The sequence below is a fragment of the Engystomops pustulosus genome, chromosome 1, assembly GCF_040894005.1.
Source record: "Engystomops pustulosus chromosome 1, aEngPut4.maternal, whole genome shotgun sequence".
Lineage (NCBI taxonomy): Eukaryota > Metazoa > Chordata > Amphibia > Anura > Leptodactylidae > Engystomops > Engystomops pustulosus.
The window spans coordinates 161,886,748-161,910,541 of NC_092411.1; the positions used below are offsets into that span (position 1 = coordinate 161,886,748).

At 44.9% G+C, this 23,794-nt stretch overlaps 1 protein-coding gene across 13 annotated transcripts in view; it reads right to left on the minus strand.

The window, feature by feature from the left end:
* Positions 1-23,794, minus strand: part of UNC13A (unc-13 homolog A) — a 256,890-nt gene that overhangs the window by 173,735 nt on the left and 59,361 nt on the right. For 9 of the 13 annotated variants that reach the window (XM_072113608.1, XM_072113606.1, XM_072113536.1 and 6 more), the window contains 4 exons: positions 22,379-22,589; positions 22,119-22,244; positions 16,539-17,015; positions 14,178-14,262 (listed from right to left, as the gene is read on the minus strand). In XM_072113608.1, the coding sequence (XP_071969709.1) occupies positions 14,178-14,262; positions 16,539-17,015; positions 22,119-22,244; positions 22,379-22,589 (899 nt within the window). The remainder of the gene's footprint in view (positions 1-14,177; positions 14,263-16,538; positions 17,016-22,118; positions 22,245-22,378; positions 22,590-23,794) is intronic. The other 4 variants (XM_072113592.1, XM_072113599.1, XM_072113585.1 and 1 more) reach the window with 1 other exon arrangement.

Consider the following 23,794-nt stretch of genomic DNA (forward strand, 5'->3'; position numbering starts at 1 on the left):
TTTTTTTAAATTTGAACCCCCAAATCCCAACTAGAGCTAAGTTCTAAGGCTAATCCTTTTTTTTTTTTTTTTTTTTTTGTAAAGTTAATTTTTTGGGGATTTTTTTTTAGCTTTTATTTTCTTAGGTACCAAACCACTAGTAACTAATATTCACTGACAAGAGCAATCACGGTATAACTGGATGTTATTCAGTGACAGCAACCACTGTATTACTGGATATAATTGAGTCACAGAAGCAATCACTGAATTACTGGATGTTATTCAGTGACAGAAGAAATCACTGTATTACTGGACACTATACGGATGCTGGTCACTGACAGGGGCAATCACGGACTACTACTGGACACTATGGGGTTTATGTACTAAGGGTCACGCGGCCACATTTGCATTGGGTTTCCCGACTATTCGGGGGTCGCCAGGGATTGTGTCGCAATTGCGTCGGCTTTCGTGCAACACAAATCGGAAGGGCGGGCCGTTGGACCCTCCGATGGATTCAGACTAAGCGCAGAATTTAACATTCAAATTTGTCGCAAGCACTTGCATGAACCGGGAAGAAAAAGGTGGACTCCGTGCATCATCGTCAGAGAACGCACCTCGGGGATCGCAACTCGGACAGGTAAATAAATGTGCCCCTACATGAACACTGGTCACTGACAGGCGCAATCACTGTATTACTGGAACCTTATATGAACACTGGTCACGGACAGGCGCAATCACAGTATTACTGGACACTATATGGACACTGGTCACTGACAGGAGAAATCACTGTAATACTGGACACTATATGGACGCTGGTCACTGACAGGAGCAATCAGGATATTACTGGACACTATATGGACGCTGGTCACTGACAGGAGAAATCACTTTATTACTAAAGATGAGTGTACACACTCGTCCGACCTTGATGCTCGTTGGAGCATTAGCGTACTCGAAACTGCTCGTTGCTCGGACGAGTATTTCGCCAGCTCAAGAAAATGGCATCTCCCGCCGTTGTGATTTTTGGCTGCCAGAAACAGAGCCAATCACAAGCCAGGAGACTCTGCACTCCACCCAGCATGACGTGGTACCCTTACACATCGATAGCAGTGGTTGGCTGGCCTGATCAGGTGACCCTGGAATAGACTAGCCCCTGCCCGCGCTGCTCGGATCATTCTCTGTCTGGATGCTGCTAGGGAGAGAGCTGCTGCTGGTCAGGGAAAGCGTTAGGGTGTTCTATTAGAATAGTGTTAGGCAGGAGTGATTCGACAAGAACCCAACAGCCCTTCTTATGGCTACAATAACGTTATATATATTTTTTTTATTTGCTTGTGGCTGGGCTTGCTGCCACTAGTAGTGCAGCTAGTACCATATTGTGAGTAATTTGCTGGGAGACTTGCGACCGTTGTGTTTAGCTCTTAGTGACACACATATCCACCTCATACACCGAAGTGGGACAATTTATTAGGGGTTTGATTTGAATTAGGCACAGTCTGCTGATTTTTTTTTTTTTTACGTTTATTTCTTTTTATAACTCAAAGTCATCAGGCACAGCACAAAATCCAGTTGTGTGCTGTCAGTGTAGGTTAGAAACTAGCCATAGCAATAGGATAGCATCGTTTTGTTTAAAAAAAAAAAAAAAAATTTACAGTTTACACTTTAATTTTGAAAATGTTTAACCCAAGGGCTAGGGGTAGAGGGCGTGGACATGGGCGTCCAACTACTGCAGGAGTCAGAGGCCGTGGTCCTGGGCGGGGTGAGACACCACCTGCTGATGAGGGAGCAGGGGAACGCCGCAGAGCTACACTCCCTAGGTTCATCATGTCTCAAGTTACTGGGACTCGTGGTAGAGCACTGTTGAGGCCAGAACAGTGCGAAGAGGTGATGTCGTGGATTGCGGACAATGCTTCTAGCCATTTGTCCACCAGTCAGTCTTCCACACAGTCCACCCATGTCACCGATATCAGCGCTCCTCCACCTCAGCCTCCTTCCCCCCAGTCTGCCCCATCCCAGCAAAATTTGGCATTTGAACCGGCATACTCTGAGGAACTGTTTTCTGGACCCTTCCCAGAGTCACAAACCACTTGTCTGGTTGCTGCTGAGCTATTTTCCGATGCCCAGGTTTTCCACCGGTCGCAGTCTGTGTGTGATGATGACATTATTGACGTAGTGGAAGAAGTGTGTAAAGAGGTGTCGGACGATGAGGAGACGCGGTTGTCAGACAGTGGTGAAGTTGTTGTCAGGGCAGGAAGTCCGAGGGGGGGGAGCAGACTGAGAGATCGGAGGATGATGAGGTGACAGACCCAAGCTGGGTTGATAGGCCGGGTGAACACAGTGCTTCTGAGACGGAGGCGAGTCCTATACCAGAACAGGTTGGAAGAGGCAGTGGTGGGGCCAGACGGAGAGGCAGGGCCAGAGCTGGTGCATCAGCGCCAAATGTTTCACGTAGTCAAGCTCCCATGTCGAGGGATAGATTTTCAGAAGTCTGGAGGTTCTTTAAAGAAACACCGGAAGACTGACCGACTGTGGTGTGCAACCTGTGCCAAACCAGGATCAGCAGGGGTTCCACCACTACTAGCTTAACTACCACCAGTATGCGCAGGCATATGAATGCTAAACACCCCACTCAATGGCACCAAGCCTGTTCACCTTCGGCCGGGCACACCACTGCTCCTTCCCCTGTGTCATCTGCTAGTCAGCCCCCTGCCCAGGACCTCGGCAAAAACACCTCCCGTGCGAAAACCCCCATCTTCGCCTCCACGATCCTCCACAGCATCCACCAGCGTTCAGCTCTCCATACCCCAGAGAGCGCAAAAGGAAGTATAGTGCAACCCACCCACACACCCAAGCCCTCAACGTCCACATCTCCAAACTGCTTAGCCTGGAGATGCTGCCCTATAGGCGGGTAGAGACCGAGGCCTTTTGAAACCTCAAGGCGCTGGCCGCCCCTCGGTATTCGGTCGCCAGCCAGCACTACTTTTCCCGATGTGCCTTCCCAGCACTGCACAAGCACGTGTCAGACAACATCATCTGTGCCCTGACCAACGCCGTGGACGAGTGCTGCCGGGCAGGGCCACTATATTTCCCTGACGGCACATTGGGCTAACTTGTTGGAGGCTGGGACCGAGTCTGACCCTGGGACTGGTCATATACTGCTGACGCCGAGGATTGCGGGGCCTACCTCGGTCCAGGTCTCTCAGGCCTACTATGCCTCCTCCTCCTCCCACCCCTCCTCCACCTCCGAATTACCATCCGTGGGCATGGCGCCATCAGTCGGTAGCTCTAGGCACAGCAGCAGTGCCATCGCTAAGCGACAGCAGGCGGTGCTCAAACTGCTGAGCCTAGGCGATTAAAAGCACACCGCCCAAGTGCTATTACAGGGCATCACGGCGCAGACTGATCTGTGATGGTTCTGTGTGACAACGGCCGTAACCTGGTGGCGGCTCTGCAACTCGGCAGACTGACACATGTGCCATGCCTGGCCCATGTGTTAAATCTCATAGTTCAGCGGTTCCTCAAGACATACCCCAATCTGTCTGATTTGCTCACAAAGGTGCGCCGCATCTGTGCGCATTTCAGGAAGTCCAGCACAGATGCTGCCACTCTCAGGGCAGCGCAGCATCGCCTCCAACTGCCCGCTCACCGACTGTTGTGCGACGTGCCCACGAGGTGGAATTCAAAATTAACCATGTTATCCAGAGTTTACCAGCAGCGCAGAGCGATTGTAGACTGCCAGATGTCAACTTCCACCAGAACTGGTAGTCAGGTCAGTCAGCTTCCTCAAGTCTACAATGAGGAGTGGACGTGGATGTCTGATATCTGTCAGGTGCTGAGTAACTTCGAGGAGTCAACACAGATGGTCAGTGGCGATGCCGCCATCATCAGCCTCACCATCCCGCTGCTTTGCCTGTTGAAAAACTCTCTGGTCAGCATGAAGTCGGAAGCTTTGCGCTCGTCACAAGAGACTGGGGAAGAAGATTCCCTTGTTGATAGCCAAAGCACCCTCAGGTATGTTTCTCAGCGCATATCGGAGGAGGTGGAGGAGGATGAGGAGGAAGAGGAGGAGAATATTGGCGAGACAGAAGAGGGGAGCATTGTTCAGTCCTTCACTGTTGAGCGTGTATGGGCAGAAGAAGAGGAGTTGGAGGAGGAGGAAATGGAGAGTCAGGCCAGTGAGGGGAGTGAATTCTTTCGCGTTGATACTCTGGCGCATATGGCAGATTTTATGCTAGGCTGCCTATCCCGTGACCCTCGCGTTCAAAGAATTTATTCCAGCACCGATTACTGGGTATTCACTCTCCTGGACCCACGGTACAAGCAAAATCTTTCCACTCTCATCCCTGGAGAGGAAAGGAGTGTGAGAATGCATGAATACCAGCAGGCCCTGGTGCACAAGCTGAAACAGTATTTCCCTTCTGACAGTGCTAACGGCAGAGGGCGTACTTCTGCGGGACAAGTAGCAAGGGAGAGTAGGCGAGCAGGCAGCTTGTCCAGCACTGGCAGGGGTACGCTTTACAAGGCCTTGGCCAGCTTTATGTCACCCCAGCAAGACACTGTCACCTGTCCCCAGTCTCGGCAGAGTAGGGCTGATCTTTACAGAAAGATGGTGAGGGAGTATGTAGCTGACCATACCATCGTCCTAAATGATCACACGGCTCCCTACAACTACTGGGTTTCAAAGCTGGACATGTGGCACGAACTGGCACTGTACGCCTTGGAGGTTCTTGCCTGCCCTGCCGCTAGCGTGTTGCCCGAGCGGGTTTTCAGTGCAGCTGGTGGCATCATCACCGATAAGCGTACACGCCTGTCGACTGACAGGCTGACGCTTATCAAGATGAATAAAGCCTGGATTTCTCAGGATTTCTATTCTCCACCAGGTGAAGGAAGCTCAACCTGAATAATTTATGCACTTCTCCTCCTCATTGTCCTCCTTCTCCTCCTCTTTGTACACTAAAGCAGAGGAAACTGGCTATTTTTTGCCAGGGCCAACTGGCTCTAGCTATAGTACTCTATGTATTTAATTTTTATGGAGGACCACCTACCTGCTCCCCTGGTTTGAAAACTTTTTTGGACTTCCACATACAGGCACTATCCAAATTAAATTGTCTCCATAGCTGCCTCTACACGTCGTCTTTTTAGCTGCCTCCACACGTTGTCTCCATTGCTACCTCCACACGTCATCGCCATAGCTGCCTCCAAAAATCGTCCATATAGCTGCCTCCATACATCGGCCCCTTAGCAAACGAGCTGTGTCAGGCAGAATTTTGGGTTGTTTTCATGGCTTCCACATCAAACTTGTTAACTTTGTCGCCACCCTGCTGTGTTATCCACAAAATATACTGGCAAACTTTTATCATTCACCGATATTATTTCAGCGCTTCTTGCGCATCTGTTTACATTCCCCTCACCCGCCATAACCCAAACTTATAAGAACACTACTACACTTGATCTTATACAAAAGGTTCTTAGAAGTGCTGTTTGGGGAGTAGCCGAGAGACAGGGGCTTGGACAGGCGAAAGCTCGCCTGGCAGCGGACCGCCAGCTCCATCCCAAGATTAGGCAGCCTCAGAGGCATCCATGCATACTGCCCCTGCTGTTTCCTGTCCATTTTGCCTCCACGATCCTCCACAGCGTCCACCAATGTCTCCATGCGCAACTTTCAACTCTCTATACCCCAGACGCTGGAGCACGAGAGGATAAGGAGCACATCATCCCCTTATCAAACGAGCTGTGTCAGGCAGAATTTTCAGGTGTTTCACCAGATACATAGTGGAACTCGGCTCATCTGTCGACGCCATGTTGGAGATCTGAAGTTGCAATCATAGCAGCGCAATATGGATGCCCCATACTGTCGCTCTTAATCATGGAAGTCGTCTCCATGGCTGCCTCCACATGTCGTCCTTTTATCAAAAGAACTGTGTCAGGCTCATTTTTCGGGTGTCTCACCAGATACGTTATGGAACTTGGTCACTATGTCGCCACCATGCTGTGTTATCGACTAAATATACCGTCAACCTTTTGTTCACATAGGAAATCATTTCAGCGCTTCTTGCTCACCTACTTTGGTTCCTCTCTGCCACCCATTGGTTTGAAGCCTGAGTCCATTTAGGGTAAGTCGCCATGACACTCTCTAGCCTGCCGTTGCTGCCGCTGCCTCTGCATGCCGTCCCCTATAGTGTCAGGGTCAATTATTGGATGTTTTAGATGCTATCTAGCGTAATTCGGTCACTCTGTCATGGCCATGCTGTTGCCCATAATTTTGGCATAATGGTGCGATTAAGCAGCCTCAGAGGCATCCATGTAGCCCCTGCTGTTTCCTGTCCATTTCCGTGGTGTTTCCATCCTTTTCTGAGGTTCCCAGGTGTTTGGCTAAGCTTCTCTGTGCAGAGCCTTGGTCCCCTTTGAAAAATGCTCGAGTCTCCCATTGACTTCAATGGGGCTCGTTATTCGAGACGATCACTCGAGCATCGGAAAAAGTTTGTCTTGAATAACGAGCACCCGAGCATTTTGGTGCTCACTCATGTTATTCAGTGACAGAAGGAATCACAGTAATATTGAACACTATTGGGACGCTGGTCACTGACCAGAGCAATCGCTATATTACTGCACACTATATGGACACTGGTCACTGACAGGAGCAATCACGGTATCACTGGACACTATACGGACGCTGGTCACTGACAGGGTATGTCGCAATTACTGTATTACTGGATGTTATTCAGTGACAGGAGGAATCACAGTAATATTGAACAGTATAGGGATGCTGGTCACTGACAGGAGCAATCACAGTATTACAGGACACTATACGGACGAAGGTCACTGATCGGAGAAATCACTTTATTACTGAACACTATACGGATGCTGGTCACTGACAGGAGCAATCAGGGTATTACTGAATACTATATAGATGCTGGTCACTGACAGAAGAAATCACCGGCTGAGTTCTCCTGATGATGCATAGCGACTGCTTCCAGTGGGGCTACAGAAATTGAATGTGGATTCAACATTCTGTTGAACGGCTCCAGCACCAACAGATGAGGAATCAACCTCTAGCAGCAACAGTTTCTCAGTATCAGGCCGGTTGATGAAAAGGCAGACTTCAACTTACTGAAAGCTTCCTCCACCACCGGAGATCAGAGCTTGGTCAGAGCCACAATGCGAGGTACCAGGGAGGAGAAATGTGGAATAACCTGCCGGTAGTAATTCGTGAAACCCAGGAATTTCTTTATAGCTCGAAGTCCCACTGGACGCTGCCACTGAAGTACAGTAGACAACTTTGCAGGATCCACCTGTAGTCCCTTGTCTGAGATAATATATCCTAGGAATGGAAAACTCTTCTGATGGAATAGGCACTTCTCGAGCTTGGCATATAGGCGAATGGCCCTTAGGCGCCTGAGAACTTGCCGTACATTGGTCCGATGGGACTCAATATCTACGGATAACACCAGGATATCATCTAGATAGACCAAGTATTTAAGAGGTGTCTGCACTGGGATTGTGTTGCACGTGACTAGAGATGAGCGAGCACTAAAATGCTCGAGTGCTCGTCTCGAATAACGAGCCCCATTGAAGTCAATGGGAGACTCGAGCATTTTTCAAGGGGACCAAGGCTCTGCACAGGGAAGCTTGGCCAAACACCAGTGAACCTCAGAAAAGGATGGAAACACCACGGAAATGGACCGGAAACAGCAGGGGCAGCATGCATGGATGCCTCTGAGGCTGCTTAATCACACCATTATGCCAAAATTATGGGCAACAGCATGGCCATGACAGAGTGACCGAATGAGGCTAGATAGCATCTAAAGCATGCAATAATTGACCCTGACACTATAGGGCAGTGGTGACGAACCTATGGCACGGGTGCCAGAGGTGGCACTCGGAGCCCTTTCTGTGGGCACCCTTAACCCCAGCACAGAATTTACCAGATAGGACTCAAGGCTTCCTCCTGCAGTCCAAGACAGCCATGGACATGCTATATGATCAGTGCTTTTTTAAAGTGACACCCACTTGGCTGCCAGGACTTTAGGAGGAGGGAGAAAGTATGGACAGAGATGGATAATCATTGGAGCCCTTGCTTTGGGTCCCCTGATTCTTCCTCTTCAGGGGACCCTGGAGGTAAACTTCAATCCAAATGTCTCCTGCATTCTATTGTATTGGTGTCCTCAGGACGCCAATACGATTGAAATTTATGGTACAGCAGAGATCAATAGGTTACTGCTCAAATTGTTATGTTGGCACTTTGCAACATAAAAGTGGGTTTTGGTTGCAGTTTGGGCACTCTGTATCTAAAAGGTTCGCCATCACTGCTATAGGGGATGGCATGCAGAGGCAGCGGCAGGCTAGAGTGTCATGGCGACATACCCTAAATGGACTTCACCAAAGGAGGTGAGCAAGAAGCGCTGAAATGATTTCCTATGTGAACAAAAGGTTGACGGTATATTTAGTCGATAACACAGCATGGTGGCAACATAGTGACCAAGTTCCATAACGTATCTGGTGAAACACCCGAAAAATGAGCCTGACACAGCTCGTTTGATAAGGGGACGATGTGCTGCATATCCTCTCGTGCTCCAGCGTCTGGGGTATAGAGAGTTGAAAGTTGCGCATGGAGACATTGGTGGACGCTGTGGAGGATCGTGGAGGCAAAATGGACAGGAAACAGCAGGGGCAGCATGCATGGATGCCTCTGAGGCTGCCTAATCTTGGGATGGAGCCGGCGGTCCGCTGCCAGGCAAGCTTTCGCCTGTCCAAGCCCGTCTCTCGGCTCCTCCCCACCCAAAATGGGCCTAGGTGCCAGAAGCGTTTACTTTGAAAAAATTGTAATTTTCAAAGCAGGCCGGGTCGTTTGAATATTTCACCTAGGACTAATGGAATAGCATAGTGGTTCTATGTTTAATTGTTTTTTCGGAAATGGTTCCATGATTAAGAGCGACAGTATGGGGCATCCATATTGCGCTGCTATGATTGCAACTTCAGATCTCCAGCATGGCGGCGACAGATGGGCCGAGTTCCACTATGTATCTGGTGTAAAACCTGAAAATTCTGCCTGAAACAGCTCGTTTGATAAGGGGACGATGCATGGAGGCCGTGAAGTAGTAGTAGATTAAAGGTGCTGCAGTTAAAACTATGTTGGTTGGATCTTGGGATGGAGCTGGCGCTCCGCTGCCAGGCGAGCTTTCGTCTATCCAAGCCCCTGTCTCTCGGATACTCTTCAAACAGCACTTCTAAGAACCTTTTTGTATAAGATCAAGTGTAGTAGTGTTCTTATAAGTTTGGGTTATGGCGGGTGAGGGGAATGTAAACAGATGCGCAAGAAGCGCTGAAATAATATTGGTAAATGATAAAAGTTTGCCAGTATATTTTGTGGATAACACAGCAGGGTGGCGACAAAGTTAACAAGTTTGTGGAAGCCATGAAAACAACCCAAAATTCTGCCAGACACAGCTCGTTTGATAAGGGGACCATGGATGGAGGCAGCTATATGGACGACTTTTGGAGGCAGCTATGGCGATGACGTGTGGAGGTAGCAATGGAGACGACGTGTGGAGGTAGCAATGGAGACAACGTGTGGAGGCTGCTATGGAGACAATTTTTAATTTGGATAGTGCCTGTATGTTGCAGTCCAAAAAAAGTTTTCAAACCAGAGGAGCAGGTAGGTGGTCCTCCATAAAAATTAAATACATAGAGTACTATAGCTAGAGCCAGTTGGCCCTGGCAAAAAATAGCCAGTTTCCTCTGCTTTAGTGTACAAAGAGGAGGAGAAGGAGGACAATGAGGAGGAGGAGTGATACATTATTCAGGTGAGCTTCTTTCACCTGGTGGAGAATGGAAATCCTGAGAAATCCAGGCTTTATTCATCTTGATAAGCGTCAGCGCTGTCAGTCGACAGGCGTGTACGCTTATCGGTGATGTTGCCACCAGCTGCACTGAAAACCCGCTCGGACAACATGCTAGCGGCAGGGCAGGCAAGAACCTCCAAGGCGTACAGCGCCAGTTCGTGCCACATGTCCAGCTTTGAAACCCAGTAGTTGTAGGGAGCTGTGTGATCATTTAGGACGATGGTATGGTCAGCTATGTACTCCCTCACCATCTTTCTGTAAAGATCAACCCTACTCTGCCGAGACTGGGGACAGGTGACAGTGTCTTGCTGGGGTGACATAAAACTGGCCAAGGCCTTGTAAAGCGTACCCCTGCCAGTGCTGGACAAGCTGCCTGCTCACCTACTCTCCCCCGCACAAGTACGCCCTCTGCCGCTAGCGCTGTCAGAAGGGAAATACTGTTTCAGCTTGTGCACCAGGGCCTGCTGGTATTCATGCATTCTCACACTCCTTTCCTCTCCAGGGATGAGAGTGGAAAGATTTTGCTTGTACCGTGGGTCCAGGAGAGTGAATACCCAGTAATCGGTGCTGGAATAAATTCTTTGAACGCGAGGGTCACGGGATAGGCAGCCTAGCATGAAATCTGCCATATGCGACAGAGTCCCAACGCGCAAGAATTCACTCCCCTCACTGGCCTGACTGTCCATTTCCTCCAACTCTTCTTCTGCCCATACATGCTGAACAGTGAAGGACTGAACAATGGTCCCCTCTTCTGTCTCGCCAACATTCTCCTCCTCTTCCTCCTCATCCTCCTCCACCTCCTCCGATATGCACTGAGAAACAGACCGGGAATCAGTCGGTGAGCGGGCAGTTGGAGGCGGCGCTGCACTGCCCTGAGTGGCAGCATCTGTGCTGGACTTCCTGAAATGCGCACAGAGGCGGCACACCTTCGTGAGCAAATCAAACAGATTGGGGTATGTCTTTGTGGAAACGCTGAACTATGAGATTTAACACATGGGCCAGGCATGGCTCATGTGTCAGTCTGCCGAGTTGCAGGGCCGCCACCAGGTTACGGCCGTTGTCACACACAACCATACCTGGCTTCAGGTTCAGCGTTGCCAGCCACAGATCAGTCTGCACCGTGATGCCCTGTAATAGCTCTGGGGCGGTGTGCCTTTTATCGCCTAGGCTCAGCAGTTTGAGCACCGCCTGCTGTCGCTTAACGATGGCACTGCTGCTGTGCCTAAAGCTACCGACTGATGGCGCCACGGATGGTAATTCGGAGGAGGTGGTGGAGGAGGGGTGGGAGGAGGAGGAGGCATAGTAGGCCTTTGAGACCTGGACCGAGGTAGGCCCCGCAATCCTCGGCGTCGGCAGTATATGACCAGCCCCAGGCTCAGACTCGGTCCCAGCCTCCAACAAGTTATCCCAATGTGCCTTGAGCGATATATCGTGGCCCTGCCCGGCAGCACTCGTCCACGTGTCCGTGGTCAGGTGGACCTTGTCAGAAACGGCGTTGGTCAGGGCACAGATGATGTTGTCTGACACGTGCTTGTGCAGGGCTGGGACGGCACAACGGGAAAAGTAGTGGCGGCTGGGGACCAAATACCGAGGAGTGGCCGCCGCCGTGAGGTTTCGAAAGGCTTCGGTCTCTACCCGCCTATAGGGCAGCATCTCCAGGCTAAGCAGTTTGGAGATGTGGACATTGAGGGCTTGGGCGTGTGGGTGGGTTGCACTATACTTCCTTTTGCGCTCCAGCGTCTGGGGTATGGAGAGTTGAACGCTGGTGGATGCTGTGGAGGATCGTGGAGGCGAAAATTGGGTTTTCGCATGGGAGGTGTTTGGGCCGGGGTTCTGGGCAGGGGGCTGACTAGCAGATGACACAGGGGAAGGAGCAGTGGTGTGCCTGGCCGGAGGTGAATGGGCTTGGTGCCATTGATTGGGGTGTTTAGCATTCATATGCCTGCGCATACTGGTGGTAGTTAAGCTAGTAGTGGTGGAACCCCTGCTGATCCTGGTTTGGCACAGGTTGCACACCACAGTCCGTCGGTCATCCGGTGTTTCTTTTAAGAACCTCCAGACTTCTGAAAATCTAGCCCTCGCCACGGGAGCTTGACTACGTGAAACATTTGGCGCTGATGCACCAACTCTGGCAGTGCCTCTCCGTCTGGCCCCACCACTGCCTCTTCCAACCTGTTTTGGTATAGGACTCGCCTCCGTCTCAGAACCACTGTGTTCACCCGGCCTATCAACCCAGCTTGGGTCTGTCACCTCATCATCCTCCGATCCCTCAGTCTGCTCCCCCAATCGGACTTCCTGCCCTGACAACAACTTCACCACTGTCTGACAACTGTGTCTCCTTATCGTCCGACACCTCTTTACACACTTCTTCCACTACGTCAATAATGTCATCCTCACCCACAGACTGCGACCGGTGGAAAACCTGGGCATCGGAAAATAGCTCAGCAGCAACCGGACAAGTGGTTTGTGACTGTGGGAAGGGTCCAGAAAACAGTTCCTCAGAGTATGCCGGTTCAAATGCAAATTTTTGCTGGGAGGGGGCAGACTGGGGGGTAGGAGGCTGAGGCGGAGGAGCTGGAGGAGTGCTGATTTCGGTGACATGGATGGACTGTGTGGAAGACTGACTGGTGGACAAATGGCTAGAAGCATTGTCCGCAATCCACGACATCGCACTGTTCTGGCCTCAACAGTGCTCTACCACGAGTCCCAGTAACTTGAGACATGATGAACCTAGGGAGTGTAGCTCTGCGGCGTTCCCCTGCTCCCTCATCAGCAGGTGGTGTCTCACCCCGCCCAGGACCACGGCCTCTAAACCCTGCAGTAGTTGGACGCCCACGTCCACGCCCTCGTCCTCTACCCCTAGCCCTCGGGTTAAACATTTTCAACATTTTTTTTTTTTTTTTTTTTTTAAACAAAACGATGCTATCCTATTGCTATGGCTAGTTTCTAACCTACACTGACAGCACACAACTGGATTTTGTGCTGTGCCTGATGACTTTGAGTTATAAAAAGAAATAAACGTAAAAAAAAAAAAAATCAGCAGACTGTGCCTAATTCAAATCAAACCCCTAATAAATTGTCCCACTTCGGTGTATGAGGTGGATATGTGTGTCACTAAGAGCTAAACACAACGGTCGCAAGTCTCCCAGCAAATTACTCACAATATGGTACTAGCTGCACTACTAGTGGCAGCAAGCCCAGCCACAAGCAAATAAAAAAAATATATATAACGTTATTGTAGCCATAAGAAGGGCTGTTGGGTTCTTGTCGAATCACTCCTGCCTAACACTATTCTAATAGAACACCCTAACGCTTTCCCTGACCAGCAGCAGCTCTCTCCCTAGCAGCATCCAGACAGAGAATGATCCGAGCAGCTCGGGCAGGGGCTAGTCTATTCCAGGGTCACATGATCAGGCCAGCCAACCACTGCTATCGACGTGTAAGGGTACCACGTCATGCTGGGTGGAGTGCAGAGTCTCCTGGCTTGTGATTGGCTCTGTTTCTGGCCGCCAAAAATCACAACGGCGGGAGATGCCATTTTCTCGAGCTGGCGAAATACTCGCTCATCTCTACACACGACCCTTTTGTGGCGAAGCTGCGCCGGCTTCCAAGCGACACTAATTAGGCATGCCGTCGGACAGTCCGACTGATTCGGACTGAGTGCCGTATTTAACTTTAAAATTGTGTTGCCCACCCTATGTTAAAGATGTACCACAAAAAAGATTAACTCTATCAGGCCAGTGCGGGGAAGAGCCAAATTAATGATTTATTGCGCATTATCTTAATGAATTGCCACACTGTGCATTATAGACGTAAGTAAATGTCCCCAAATAAGTAAGTAATGGTTAGGATAGTGTTTGCTGTAAGGTATCATCCGTGAGAGAAGCTAATACTTTTCCTAAGCACATACCTTATAGTGACAGCTTACTTATCCTCACATTTTTCCTCCAAACTAAATGTAACTTAAATATTACTAAAATAATTGTCAAATTATGACTGATTATATACTAGATTTATCTAAATATAGGTCACTAACTCCTTACCTACCTGTGAAGGATATCTTTGGCCCCTGCCAGTGAGACAAACTGATGTTTAAGATGAGAGTGTGAACAGGGAAGGGGTGCACAGAAGGAGCCATTCTGAATGGAAAAAATCACAAAATGACACAAAGAAATAAAAATAAAATAATGATAAAACCAAAAATACCAGTCAGACAGGGTAAAAGAAAAGGTGATGGGATTATTAAGCAGCAAAGCTAAAAAATCTATATGAAACAATTTTTAACCACTGTTGAACTACTCTATATTATACGGACTATTGAAGATGGAAAACCATATTTAGAATTGCATTCATAACACATACCTCTTGTAGTTGCATCCGCACCTTGTTGAATGCCCTAAGCCAGTTTGATTTTGCTCTAGACATGCCGGAGCTCTCATCTCTGTAACTGATTGAAATGAGAAAATTTTAATGCATTATACAAATGGCTAATAAGAATATTTTATAACAATAGCATTCAAATAATTTATAGTTCAGTGTACGGTGGGAGATTTTGAAAATCACCATTTTTCTGTGTGTTATTGATAGGCAAGATGTGATGGGTTGAGGGATTGAGGCTACGTCATACCACAGCAAATTATGTATGTTTATGGAAAACGTGCTCCTTCTCTCCTCATTACATGCCTTCCCAATCTTCTCTCGCAACTGTCCAGGTGCAGATCTTTGTCTGGAGTCTTGGGTACTAAACTTGACTATTGCTCTCAAACTGGATCAACATTCAAAGTATTCTTTTTTATAACAATGAGACACATGGACTGTCTAGTCTAATATAGAACATCCTCAAATTGTCTGCAGGCCTTATATCACCACATTTACCCTTCTCTTTTATACACCCCACTATTCCCTCCTAACCCAGAGTCTCCTGGGGCCTTCAGGCCCTAGACAAAAATTGGACAGCATAAAATTTACCATCTTCTCTCCCTTGGGATGTGTCCACATTTTGTCATTGCAGAAGAATTTTGAGATGGCCTCCTCAGAGCATTGTAGGTATGTCCACTTTAATCACCCCTTTGTAACGAATACAAAATCCCTGAATCATTACAACCTTTGAAACATACATTTTAACATGCAATGGGCCTTATCATGCATATTCTTTCAGACTTTGTTCAATCTACACATAGGACATAATTGAATTATGTTGGTAAATAAGAATCAGACTTGGGATTATAAATTATAAAAGACCCTCTATGTACCCAAGTCAAGTCACAAGCAATGCCATTATTTAAAGCAATAGACAGTACTTATAGGCGTATTCCCATTTCAGCAAATGAATGTTAATGTTTTTATGATAAAAAGTTATAGAATTTTCCAATATACTTTCTGTGTCAATTACTCATGGTTTTCTAGATCTATGCTTGCTGTCCTTCTTTAGAAAGCGTCTATATTTACTTGCAGTGGACAGAAATCTGACCATGGTCACACCGGTGCACGGTGTACTTTATTATCATATAAAGTAATCAGAGCTGAGGGTCACCGGTGCACCTGTGTGACCATGGTCACACTTCTGTCCACTGGAAGTAAACATAGAAGCTTTCTATAGAATGACAGCAAGCAGAGATCTAGAAAACCGTTGGGAATTGATAGAGAAAGTATATTGAAAAATTGCATAACTTTTCACCATACAAACAATAACAATTTGCTGTGATGGGAATACCCCTTTAAAGTCTTGTGGGGGTACTTGGTCCAACTAGAATTGCCTGGATACTATCCAAACTGCATGAAAGGCTGTTCTGTGGTGAGTGATACTTCAAATCTGCTGGTCTTGCCCTAGAGCTACATCTTTGTGGAATTAAGACTCTAACCTAATTTATTATGTTACAGGATATTATCTCACTAAATAGTCGAGAGGTGCTGCTACTGAGAAGTGTAACTGTATCTACCAAGCCTCAAAACAGCTAATTTCCTTTTTTTCCAGTTGCCAAAAAACTATAGCTACGGCTTGGAGGAAACCTGGAATTAATTTCTCTAGGTAGAAGTGGAAATTAAATTTTTAAATTAACAATGAAAAGCTCACTTCTATTCTAAACAATACATTTCTGGCTATCTGGGCCCCATGGTAGGATTATGCTCACTCTTCTGTTAGCTCAGCTTTTCTCCTCTCCAACTAAGGTCTACAGATTGGCTTGCCAAGGTGCGTACCATATTTTGTTGACACACCAAGTGAAGGGATCTTTTTTGTGCAACAAATTACACTTTTCATTGGTACTGTTTTGCACAGTTTTATGTTTTTTTGCAAGGTGAGATGGGGAAAAATTTCAATTTACTTGAGCTTTGGTCTTTAATTTGGTCTTTTTTTTCACCATGTGGGTAAAAAAATATATTTTTTTGTAAGGGTTGTTACAGACAAGTTGATGCTAAAAGTGTGAAGGTTTTGTACTATTTTTCATTTTTTGCCACTTTATATGTTAAAGGGCAAAAAGGACACAGAGCAGAAACATAAAGAGAGGAGGCTAAAGTTTAAACCCCTGCAGATCTATGTACTACAAGTTTTATATAAGGGACTTAAATTCCTACTAGAAAGAGTTTAACAAGTTTAGTTAAGCTTTAAAATATTTAGCATTTCTGCATTTTATAAATTGATATAATTTACTAAATTGTATTTGATGGAAAATTTGTTAATTAATTTTGCCAGATAAGTACTCAATAGTAATCAACTACATTTACCTCTCTGTTACTGGCTCTTGGACCTCAGGTGGAGCCGGTACTGCATCATCCTCTAGAGCAACTTCTGGGGACCTATCCTTCTCCACTGGGATCTCGGGTGGAGTCTTTTCTTTAGACTCTCCTGACAGATACAAAGAGTCTTCTAAATTATATCTCATTTTTCCATCTTCATCTTCTTCATCTTGAAGTTCATCATCATAAAGCTCTCTATCTGAAAGCTGTCCCCTATCAGGGTACCCTCCTTCATCATCATCTTCTTCTCCACTGTAGCCTTCAGGGCATTCTTCTCCCTCCCAGTTTGGAGAATCTTTTCGATAACTGACAGAACTATGACAGGAATGATAAGAGTCTCTGTCCCTCTCCTCTTCTATTTCTGAACCCTGGAGACTGTCATTCTCTGGGTCAAAGTCATCACTAAGCTGTGTTGAATCCCGGCTGAGTTCTCCTGATGATGCATAGCGACTGCTTCCAGTGGGGCTACAGAAATTAGAAAATGGGGGCAGAAGTATGAAAGGAAAAAAGTAAACTAACTGCAGCATCTCTTGGGTTTTCCATTACTTCAAAATCACAGACCAATAACAAACCACTAATGCACTTGCCAAAATATAAACATTGATCCACTGATTTTTCTTTAGATTTCTGCTTATACAGATATGATAAATTCAAAATGAATGTACAAATGACAATTTAAGTAAATGTCAGATTTCTGCATAGCACAACACAATACAATACAAATAATCTAATATGAATGCTTATAAAGGTTTGTATATGTATTGCCATTTAAAAGAACTGGAATATACATGATCGGTATGGCACTGTGTAATATGATGGTGCAATATAAATTATATATAATAAGTTTTATTTAGGTTTAGTTTTATTTTTATATAAATAAAAAAAGCTCTATAGCATGAGACAGTTTTCTTTTGTTATTGCTATATGGCCCATACTTTCCACAAAGAGCATTCCTACTCTGTATTCCCTCTTGGTTGCCACAAGATGCCCCTGCTATATTGTATCCATCTCTGTACTTTACCAACTGTTTTATTCAAATGGCAGTATACGGCCCATAAAATACTGAACCAAACAGTAGCTATTTATCATGCTAGGCATCCCTGTTTCCCTGCTGAACTGCTGTCCTAAACTAAAATTTAGAAGCATTATAGATACCCATAAACCCATGTAAGTCCTACTACCTTCTTGGTGTCTATTGTGAGAAATACAGCACACTAGTCCATATTTCACAGAGCAGTCATTGGGGCATTTTTTGTTCCCCGTTACCCAGTATGGATCTTCTGCCACCTACTTAATAAGTACTTTTTTCCCTGCAACTACTTGCTACACCAGACCCTGTCACTTTATGAACCCCTGCCTATTGCTTACTCACATAGATGCTATATTTTCTGCCCACACAAAAAAGTGTTTCTCTGTGCTCTACTTTCTTCCTGAGAATTTAATTAGCTGCTACCTTTCGAATCTATCCTCCCGATAAGAGCCAAGGATATTGTCTTTAAGTTTTAGTGCTTGTAGCTGAAGACAATCTTGGAGAATGTAGTGTAAAACAAGTATTAGGATGTATTCAGATCTGGCTATTGCTGTCCATGTGACTAACATGTTTCATAGCTTATTTGTCAATAAAAATATATTAGTCTACTTACCTGTGGAGCCTAAAGTAAACTGCAATACTGTGATCTGAATGAATGCTAGTTGACTAGGAGTTATCAAGAAGTAAACCTGTTTACACAGAAAGGTGGTGTTGTCTAAGATAAGTAGTATGGGAGGGTAGTGGTAGGGAAAAGAGGGACTTTCACCAGGTTTATTGAACAGTCCAGAGTCTATTGTGCACCTAATCAACCACTGCTGGCATTGATATTTTTAAGGAACATTTACAATCTTTCTTTTCTATAACATTCAAAACAAATATCCAAAGATATTTATTAAAAATATTTTAAAAATGTGGTTCTATGGTTTTCCCCAACATGGGAAAATTCCCATTTCGAGGAATTTAGTTCTATTCCAGATAGTGAGTACTGGATCAAAAAGGGGGTTCGTTTTTTTTCACAAATTTTGTGTAACTCACATTTATTTTAATGACTTTTCTTCAATTTAGTGGGTTGGATTCGGGTTTCTTTAGGTTTATTCAACTTCAACACGCTTTGAATTCAGTCTTGGATAAAAGTAGACTCACTTTATGCACGGATATAGGTATTGAGTATTTGATTAGTACTACTGCAATGCATAAGGTGATTTCTTAGATGTATAAATATATAAATCACAGGTTTGAAAAAGGGGTAGTTCACTCTTCTATTAAAAAGTGGCAAGTTCAACTGGGGCATCAAGTTATGCTATAGGGCAGTCATGGCGAACCTTTTAGATACAGAGTGCCCAAACTGCAACCAAAACCCACTTTTATGTTGCAAAGTGCCAACATAACAATTTGAGCAGTAACCTATTGATCTCTGCTGTACCATAAATTTCAATCGTATTGGCGTCCTGAGGACACCAATACAATAGAATGCAGGAGACATTTGGATTGAAGTTAACCTCCAGGGTCCCCTGAAGAGGAAGAATCAGGGGACCCAAAGCAAGGGCTCCAATGATTATCCATCTCTGTCCATACTTTCTCCCTCCTCCTAAAGTCCTGGCAGCCAAGTAGGCGTCACTTCAAAAAAGCACTGATCATATAGCATGTCCATGGCTGTCTTGGACTGCAAGAGGAAGCCTTGATTCCTATCTGGTAAATTCTGTGCTGGGGTTAAGGGTGCCCACAGAAAGGGCTCCGAGTGCCACCTCTGGCACCCGTGCCATAGGTTCGCCACCACTGCTATAGGGGCATCGGGCTGTCCTCTCTGTCTTGGAACCATAGAATTCAATAGATTCAATTTAATTTTGTTCATCAATTATATTATTCTCCTAATGGGTTATTTAAAATGAAACTTAAGACAGATTCTTGGTGTCGGAGATGTCTCCTGGAAAACACAGATTTTTCACATGTAGTGTTCGGATGCCAAAAATTAAGTAACTATTGGAGCAAGATATTCGACTACTTGGAGGCCACCTTTAAGGTGAGAGTTAATTACTCCATCCAGTCTGCCCTTCTTAGTCTTTATGAAATCAGGAAAGGAGAGTGGGGGAAGAAGTTAGTAGTTCATAAAATTCTTTTTATAGCTAGGCTGATTATTACCCTTAAGTGGGGTAGTTTAGTGGCCCCGTCTTGGGAGGAATTCTGTGTAAAACTGCAGAGATGTAAAAGCTATGAGAAATTGATGGCTGTGAGGAGAGGGTACTTTCAGAAGGGAAAAAAGATATGGTACATTGGCTAAGAGGTTGGTCTTAATAGGAATGTTATTTTTTATTTTATTATATTATTAAAAAAAAGGGTTGGGCTGGGTTGGGTTGGGGGGGATCAAAGTTGTGTGGCCATACTGCTTAAGGAGGACTAGGATTACGGAACAGTAGAAAAAAGTATATTTCTGTAAGAGAACTTGTCTTATGATGGGCCTTTTTGCCTCCTTTTAGATTTTGACATGGTCGTCGATCCCTATTCTATTGGTTTAGGGAGTGGGGGGGATCAGGGGGTATAATGCTTTATTGGTACATTAGGATTGTGCTAGGTATTTTGTATACATACATTTTAGTACAAATTTTGTATCATGTTTTGGTATATTATATGTATGTAAATTTGTTAGCTATTGTATGAAATTAATTGTTTTTCTGTACTTGTAGACCTATTCAACCTTTATTTGTAGACAGTTTCTTTGTAAACATGTTTGTGCCTTTTATTAGTAGACAGATGTTATACATACATATTGGTTCTACAAGTTGTGCAGCCTGGTTTGACATTTATGTATAGATAGCTACACATAAACCTATTGGTTTAACTTTCATATGTAGACAACTTTTTATACAGTCCAATTGGTTTGAAAAGTGTATATCCCCCTGAATCCTATACAACTTAAAGTAAATTTACCATCAAAATCAAGTATGATAACCCAGGGACACCTACTCGTAGATCCAGGCACTGTGACTGTGGTAATATTCTTATGTTTGTTATCCATGGCCTCCTTCTTTCCAACTTTAGAAATTATGCTAATGATCCTGATCTGGCTTTACAGGCTGTTTCAAACGTCTGTTACACCCTGTAAACCGAGATCACAGAGGGACTAGGCTTGTCCCTCACACTCATTAGTAGAAAGTTGATTTAAAAGTTGATTTAAAAGTTGATTTTAGAAGGAAAGAGGCCATGGATACCAAATATAACAAGATTGCCACAGCCACAGTGTCTGGATCAATGAGTAAGTGTCCAGGTTGATTTTGATGGTAGATTTCCTTTAAAATGTGTTAACATGTGTTTTCATGTGCTATACATCTAGAATTTACCATAATGTTATAAGATTTTTTTAACAAAATAAAAACCATGTGGATCACACATGAAATCCCTGCAACATGAAGCAATACCCTGAAGCGCGCATGCAGACAGATTTACAGATGCACACCCCATGACAGGCCAAGTAGACTTTCAAAATATTAATGCTACTGAATTTAGGATAAAACAGAATAAAATGAATTATCTCCTATACAATTATATACTGTAATTACATTTACATAATCAAATCATTTTTACATTATGGCTTAATGCTGTGAGCAGATATAAGCTGTAAGTACTCTGAATGTCCCCACATGGGTCTTGTTGGAGCACTGCTTACTTTCAAGAGAACATGGCTTCCACTGCACCATGCTATACTAAAGTACCAGCAACCTCTGTATGACTTCAGAGACATATACCGATTAACACTGTGTTTTACAGCTCTGAAGCACCTGGAGCTTGCATAGAACTGTAATAAACACATGTATAGGAGGCTAATGATTAAATGTGGGCACCATTTTGGGGGGTTCTATAGTACATGGTAATGTTTATTAGTACATGGCAGTTTGCAAGATCTATCTGAAGAAATATCAGGTCATTCTATTCTTTAAATGTAAAAGTATGGGCAATGCAGGATTCACCTGTCTTCACATATTCACCAAATACATAAATTACATTCACAGAACTCTGTACCCATGTGTCAGCTGCATAGCTTTGCTTGTCACTGGTTTAAAGTTAGGTTTCTTTGCAACTGATAATGTGCACTCCAAATGCAAACAAACGCTCCATACTTATGTGTGTTTGATAATAATGGTACTATAAGACACTTTTACAGGAATGAGGGTTTAAATAGGATTGACAGGCATTTTTTATAAAGAAAACAAGCAAAACTGTCAAAGGACCAACTCGTTCAACATATTCTAACATACAGACATTGTGTATTTTATCACTGCACTTTTCAGGATTAGATTTTTACCGTGTGAATAGATAAATGACAAAAATCCATTCTGAAACCCCCATATTGTTAATTTCAAATGTCACTCTCAATGTCAATGACAAAGAAAGAGCACCTTGGGCTTTTGGGTGGAATCTTGGGCTTGTTAATACACAAAGAGGTTGTGAGACTAAATAATAGGTTACGGCCTGTCTTGGCATGCGCATAGGACGAGCACAGAACTCTGCAGCACTCACACTGCAACATTTTGGGACTGACCCACCTATCAGACAAGTCTAGTGACTGTCGGCTCTCCAGAGAATGCTGGCGACTGGTGAGGTGGCTTGAACCAGAGACAGACTCCACATCACTGCGCCCGTTTGTGGCAGAGTCTGCACTATCGTAACGCCTGCCATCCAGGGAGAGAGGAGACAGGTCAGAGGGGGTCACACACACCCCTCCATCCTGCCATCCATCAGTTATTAATTTATAATGACGTTCAGCTTTTTTACATTTAGAGCACTATCATGTTAGTGTCTGTACCTGATAAGACGATGGTCAGAGAAATCCATTTCATAACTGTGTACTGAGTCCGTATATGAGCCATGAGAACTGTATTGATGTCGCACTGGGTATTGATGAACAGAGGCATTTGGCTGGCATGTTGAATAGTATGCGGGAGGGATACTATTGCTAGTCTCACTTCGATAATCACTATCACGATCATCCACTGCACTATCAGGATCTTCATTGTCTGGAAGCAATGGAAAAAAATAACTGAATTGTTACAAGAATAGAGATAAACCATGATATATACATAATGAATAGTTAATTAAGTCAACCATCATCAGCCGTTGAAGTAACAGAGAGATGAGAATAATAAATACATGTCAATAAAAAAAATGGTGAACAGGTCTCAGAAGTATCAACTTTACGCATTAACAACGCAAGTGTGGGTGACCTACATTTAAAAAATTATGTTTTAATAGAATAGAATACTTTAAAAACTTACAACATAAAATCACCAAAAGTATCCTTGGATGTAGTTATGCCAGATTTATTCCTGTGCAGAACTACGCATTGTGGGATAGGACATTCTACCTTCATCAGGTACACACACTTTGCTAGGTACTCCAATTTTACTCTCTCATCTATTTTGGTCAGCCAAGACTATGATACAAAGGAGTAATGCCTGCAGCAGCCTAGGCGGATACATATTGAGGCCCACTTTTGGTGTTATGCACATTGCATAACAAAGTGCTTAAAGGGAATCTCTCATCAGAAATTGACCCAATTGACCATTACCAGTATGTTTCTTGTTTCATGTTTCATGTTTCTTTCATGGCTCAGTCAGTTTGAAGTGAGGTGTAAATTGGTTGTATAAAGCCATGGAGGCATAGAGCTGAGCATTGAAGTCAAGTTCTCCTCACCTCAGAATGAAGGAGATCTGGTAAGTGATGTACCTGGATGCAGGACCATCAATTGCAGTGAAATGGACATTCTGAAGTGAGGAAAGATTGATTTCAGTGTTAAACTCTCTACCTTTGTGAATTTATACAACCAAATTACATCTGACTTTTCTAGATGATGCCACCGCACTCAGTAACTCCTCCTCCACCTTATGCTCTGCTCCCTGTGATGATGTAACAGACTGTCATGCTCTGTTACCATAGTAATGATGTGTAACTGCCATCCCTGCACATTACCTCACTGAGATGATGTCTCACCACAACACAGGCCATACTGGATGCACTGCACCCAACTGACTACAGCCAAACATAGTAATGATCACATGACCTGCCCAGGCAGATGCAGGACATGTGATGTGGACATGTGACCAGCACCCATCTTTTGTCCTATGTCTGCTCCGCGTGGACAAAATCAATGGACTGATTAAAGAGGACCTGTCACCCATAATTTCGGTGTTAGAAGGATAGCGTTACCGGAGATTTCCGGTAA